We start from the raw sequence: 6,000 nt of genomic DNA, 5'->3' as shown, positions 1-6,000 counted from the left end.
AGACCTCACAACGGGCATGCCTCAAAGGCGAGAAAACATTCTCGATGTTGGCCTGTCTCGAAATCTCAAACATGTAATTAGGTACAAAAGCAAGTCTAACTCCCTCATTTTGATATACATGATCTCTCTATCAATCCCTCAATTGCACTTTAGCAAATTCATAATATGGAAAACTTGTGAGCTGCACGGAGCTCACTAAACAATATACAAAAGAAAAGAAAAGGCCATGCAATGTTCTAAGAATGCCAATCATACAAAAAAAAAAAACTCACAATTTTTACCATAAACAATCTACGTTAATGTTCTATGGAATGTGTTTACCAAATACACCATGGTGTGATGAGTCATGCAAGCATCTAAAATTGATGATGTCCATAGCTAACTTTTACAGTTCACAAGAAAAATATCAAATACATTAGAGGATAAAATTAGTACAATGGGGAATTAAATTATTTATGAATCTCGTCTAACAACCATAGCAAAGAAAAATGTGTGGCACAGCAGGGACAAAAGGGGGAAGAGAGAGCGAGGTGGGATCTCTCATATTTGCTTCCCAAAGTAAAACCACAACTTAAATATTCAGCCGGTTCAAGAAAAATATTCCACCATAACTTAAGTGCTTTCAAAGTCACGATCCATAAGAATCTTGCAGTTATTCATTGCAAAATTTAGTAGACGAGTTATTCTCCATAAATAATGAATTTCAACTATGTCCTTCAGCTTTCTGTTTTTTATATTCCAAGTAAATGAATTTTGTTCTTGCTATACTTTTATTTATATCAGTAATAATTTTCTATAGCACATAAATGAAGTTTAATAGATTAGCATATGCATTCATAATGGTTAAGATGGCCATTCACCATGGTTAACATGTTTGTCACACTTCCTTTTATGAAACATTTTGCCTAACAAAAAATCCAGATGTCAGCTAATCTATAACCTACAAGGCAATGAGCATTTACTACGTACATGATTTTCATTTGCTTCACAAAGAAGGGCCAGAGAACATCTTCAAAAGAATGGGGTAATACATCTAAACCTTCTAAACTTCATATAGATATTCAATTACTCTACGAGTTAACTGCACACAATTAAGGAGATGCATATTTAAGACTTCTTATTTGAAGCCACATCAGAAACATGTGGCAATAGAAATTGTAAAAAACAAAATGGATAGGTCTCCTTTAAGATCAAGACCAATCATATGATAACCCACAAGGAGACACAATCAAACCTGTGAATTGTTCATTTCCTCTCTCTCTCTCTCTCTCTCTCTCTCTCTCTCTCTCTCATTGAAGCAGAAAAAAATTTGCTAGAATTTATGATCATGTAGGGAAATGTATGGAGATATGCAAGTCAACAAAAATGTACGGGACCAGAAAAAATCTTTGCAGGATCATTGACTAACAGTTTTGAGATTTATCAATTTAAAGAAAAAAGGTTGACTTGACTCATTCTGCTACCATTGCAACTAGCTCACCAATTGAAGAGTTAGAAATAACCTCAGATGCCAACAATTATTTAATTAGAACAAAAGGAGGCATATAACAGCTTGTCTGCCAAGCAGTTGCATGAATGATTATGTTGCAGCTGATTTTCAAGTTCCCGGAGTAGAAAATGGCAAAATAAATAGGGAACCGTGGCAGCATCCTTTCAAACCATAATCTCCCAGCTGACAGACCTCTGCAGCAATCACCAAACAGGCCATAAACTCTCACTTTTCCAATTCTTTCTCTTCCCCAAATGCAATATTAAATATTTGACTGTACTCATCAACAAAATGAACTTCTAGGCCTTCCTTCACATTTGCAGCTAGCTCATCATAATCTCGCTTGTTTGCTGCTGGGAATATGATACATTTTATTTCACTTCGCTTTGCAGCTATAGTCTTTTCCTTAACCTGAGTTTCATGATAGCATCTTCAGTTTTACTGACAAAAAGGAATCAAATGCAAATAGGAAAATATCATTATGACCGGTTGGCAATAAGGCCAACTTTGGCAATCAGAATACACTCTTCATCTATACCAAACCTATCAAGAGAAAAAATAAGCATCTAACAAAAAAGAGTTCACATAACTCACCCCACCAATAGGAAGAACCCGCCCTGTCAAAGTGACTTCTCCTGTCATTGCAACATCCTTCTTCACAAGCTTCTTCATTGCTAGAGAAAGCATTGACGTAATCATAGTACAGCCAGCACTAGGACCGTCTTTTGGTGTTGCTCCAGCTGGAACGTGCAAATGAAGCTTGGAATTTGCAAAGAAATTATTTTCTGGTTCTTTTTCTGCAAGAAAGCTCCTGGCCACAGTGTGAGCTATCAGAGCACTTTCTTTCATGACATCTCCAAGTTGCCCAGTCAACTGCAGGCCACCTTTATCTTTACCTTTCTCTATAAAGGTCGTTTCAATGTAAAGGGTTGAACCACCCATAGCTGTCCATGCAAGACCCATGGCAACACCAATAGGTGTTTGGTCATATATTTTTTCCCCATGAAAAACTGGTTTACCCACATAATCAGATAGATTTGATTTATCAATAACTATCTTCTCCTGTAGTTGCTTAGGTTCTGCATCCTGTGCATCAATAATTATTTCCCCATCCTGCAAAAAATACATAAGGAGTTGACAGCATTGTGGAAACCAAACCAATTATCATAGGTGAGATCATTCTCTCTACATAAAAAAACCTATTTATCAGCGGTTACACCCATGGGCCATAACCCTACACAAAAACCATTAGAATGCACTAGAGAAAGTAATAACTAACTAATGTTAACATTTTTCATTGACAGTTGAAACATGTAAAGAAACAAATGTGCAGTATTTCAACTACAAATTACTATGTTTAGCATATGAATTATCTGCAGGATGGAAAAAACAATCTAGGTAAAAAGATTTAGGTAAATGTTGCATGTTCTTTCATACTGAGCCAACAGACCATAATTGAGTTAGAGAATTGAGATAATGATGCAGAAAATCTATGGGATTAATGAATTCAATCTTCCGGAGCTTATAGTTGTTGAAAATGAAAGAAAATATTTTCTGTTAAAGACTCCATAGAAAGCTTGAGAAATCAATAGGCTGTTCAAAACAGAAAACCCGTTTGCTTTGAAAGAGACAAAGGGAGGGGGGAATGTGTAATTTGAGCCTGAACTCTAGCTTGGCCCCTCATAATAGTGGTTATTCAACTAAGCTTGGCCACTCATAATACTTAATAGTGACTATGCAACTAAGCTTGGCCCCTCATAATAGGTGAATATGCAACTAAGTCAATTCTAGGTGAACATATAAACCACAGAAATTTCTCACACAATCCTGAAAACCTTTTAAAATTAATACCTGACAACCAGTTGAAGGCTCTTCTGCGCTAGCTGATTCCTCAGCAACTTCCTTTTCCAAGGTTAATGGTTCCTCGTGAGAATTAACTTCTGGATATGTACCATCTGATTCCACATCAGCTTTGTTTTCATTTGAATCAGCAACAATTTTCTCTTTAACTGCATGCTCTGCATCAGTTGACTCCTGAAAATCTTCCTGCTTGTTTCCTCCTTCAGCAGTGACTGTGGATGTTACACCTTTACGAACCAGTTGCAAAGCAATCTGACATAACAACCAAATGTATACTCAGATAAAAAGATCCATATATAATTTAGCACTTTATATGCACCTAATGAAATAAACTTAAAAAAACATACATTTGGCCCACCCTTTTGTTTCTTTTTTTTGCAAAATGATGAAGTTCAAAAATTTTTAAGGAAACTGCTTAAATTAATGCCTCGGTGACATTTTGCCTAATTAAACTGAAGGAAGCTGAAATTGGAAAGATATGTGTTTATGAATACAAAAATACACATTAGATTAATAAAACGAGCTAATGCCTGGAAACTTCACATAAGATGTTTTGTCATAACCTACCAGAGTGGCAGTCTTGACAGAGGCATTATGCTTCTATCCATGATTACCAGATCTAGGAGGTATTTAAAATTAACTACCAAAATCTTAAAATCTCTAAGATGAAAATTCTTGATAGCTTGGAAGTTTGGAACACAAATATTCACAATGCTTTCAGAGAGTAACAAAATGCATCGGTTATCAATATCTCATGACTTGTTCCAGGATATATTTAGATGTGAACAAGGAGTGAAAATAGCCAAATTTTGAATGAGAAAGCTGTCACCAATACATAAGATTTTCTTCATACTTCCTGACTATATTTGAAATTCCAATACATTTAAGACCCCATATGCATATCCCAAGTAATGTTGAAGTAGACGAACGTTCTGCTGTCCAGCTCCAATAGATCATTTAGTTTTGCATGTATAATATTTTCTTGTCTTCTCAATAATTCACCTCCATGGAAACGATCAATGTGGACCACGTTCTCAAAGTCAGTCGAAGAACAAATGCCAAAAGTATCAGAGAGAAATATGACAAAAACAAAGGATTTACCAGTTATATTATCATATGATATTTGAAATGCCTAAATCTTCTAAAGAAATATATATATATATATATATATATATATATATATATATATATATATATATATATATATATATATATATATATATATATATATATATATATATATATATATATATATATATATATATATATATATATATATATATCTGTGTGTGTGTGTGTGTATATGTGTGTGTATATGTGTGTGTATATGTATATGTATATGTATATATATAATTATATATATATATATATATATAAAAGCACATACGTAGATGATGTAGAGATGTTTATATTACAGGTGGCCATAATAAATATTTCCATTCTGATAATCCATAACACTGTCAGCTGAAATGCAAATACCTTATCCAAACATGAAGAACTTAAAAGAAATAATATTCATTAAATGTCTGTTACAAGTAAATTACACAACAAATATTATGAAAAGATGTCCTATAGTTGTAAAATTATTAAAGTAGTTTTACATGATGTCTTTGCAAAAAGGGCAGAAGTTTTCTATTCAGAGAGATCCCTCTTTGGATATTATGTGCTCTAAACATACTTATATTTTACACTGCAAATATCACGTATAAAGAACTGTTCTAAATATTGCTATTGTGCTATGGTAGTAAAAAGAAAATTGTGAATACAAATAAAAGGATTAAAAAATAGGATACACAAACTTGAAATTCGCTGTTGGGTTGATAAAATTTTCAAGCTTGTATATTTCCTTAAAATCTAGATCATATATTCTACAAGTAACCTTTTGACTATTAACAACTTCTAACATATGTGGGCTTTCTTTGTAGTCAGCATACAATGTCTATTATTATGTTTTGATAGTTTTGGTTATCTGACTATATATTAATTGTTCGTATCAAGTGTTCATTGGCTTCAGGTAATTATAAGCATCAGTTGGTTGACGGTTGTGTTCCTCTTAGCAACTATCAGATCCTTTACAAAGATTGTGCATTGTCAAGGAAACTCTGATCCCTGACTGACCATCTCTGGTCTTCTTCTGTAATAATTTCATGTGCAAATGAAGATATATTTTACTCTTGCATCTGGTATGTATTGTCATTTCTATTATTAATTCATGTGTTTATTTTATCAGATAGAGCAGTAAACATTCTTTATCTTGCCAAACGCAAAGCCCCCATTAAAACTCCTTGAGAATGCATAGGAAAATGTTCCACTTAATCATTTTGAGGCTTTCTTAAATAATTGGAGCAGTTCCAAATCAAGCACATATTTCATGCAAATTTGCATCTGTGTGACCTTCAGTTACTCTGCTTTGCCTATCTTAAATCAACAATCCATTTAAAAGACAGGAATCAAATTATCCCTCAAAAGTTGTTTGCTAAAATATATTTATCAAATTGCATTCCCAAATCGTCAGTTTCTTATTGTGTTTTAACAAAATATATTCATAATTCAAGTACAGGCATTGAAAATTTGGAAAAATTTACTCATTAACCTTTGATATTTGTTCCAATCTAAGTTACCAGTTTTGCCTATATAGGACTGTTTATTGC

At 33.4% G+C, this 6,000-nt stretch overlaps 1 protein-coding gene across 4 annotated transcripts in view; it reads right to left on the bottom strand.

Annotated features, from left to right (window-relative positions):
• Nucleotides 1–1,091: 1,091 nt before the first annotated feature.
• LOC131046144 (lon protease homolog, mitochondrial) overlaps nucleotides 1,092–6,000 on the bottom strand; it is a 149,527-nt gene continuing 144,618 nt past the window's right edge. For 3 of the 4 annotated variants that reach the window (XM_057979813.2, XM_057979814.2, XM_057979816.2), the window contains 3 exons: nucleotides 3,341–3,601; nucleotides 2,084–2,602; nucleotides 1,092–1,900 (listed from right to left, as the gene is read on the bottom strand). In XM_057979813.2, coding sequence (XP_057835796.2) covers nucleotides 1,715–1,900; nucleotides 2,084–2,602; nucleotides 3,341–3,601 — 966 coding nt within the window. In that variant the 3' untranslated portion in view covers nucleotides 1,092–1,714. Of the gene's footprint in view, nucleotides 1,931–2,083; nucleotides 2,603–3,340; nucleotides 3,602–6,000 lie in introns of all 4 variants that reach the window. The other variant, XM_057979815.2, reaches the window with a different exon arrangement.

Source organism: Cryptomeria japonica, chromosome 4 (genome assembly GCF_030272615.1).
Source record: "Cryptomeria japonica chromosome 4, Sugi_1.0, whole genome shotgun sequence".
Taxonomy (NCBI): Eukaryota; Viridiplantae; Streptophyta; class Pinopsida; order Cupressales; family Cupressaceae; genus Cryptomeria; species Cryptomeria japonica.
The sequence above is the reverse complement of the archived record's forward strand: the minus strand, read 5'-3'. Positions and strand labels throughout refer to the sequence as shown.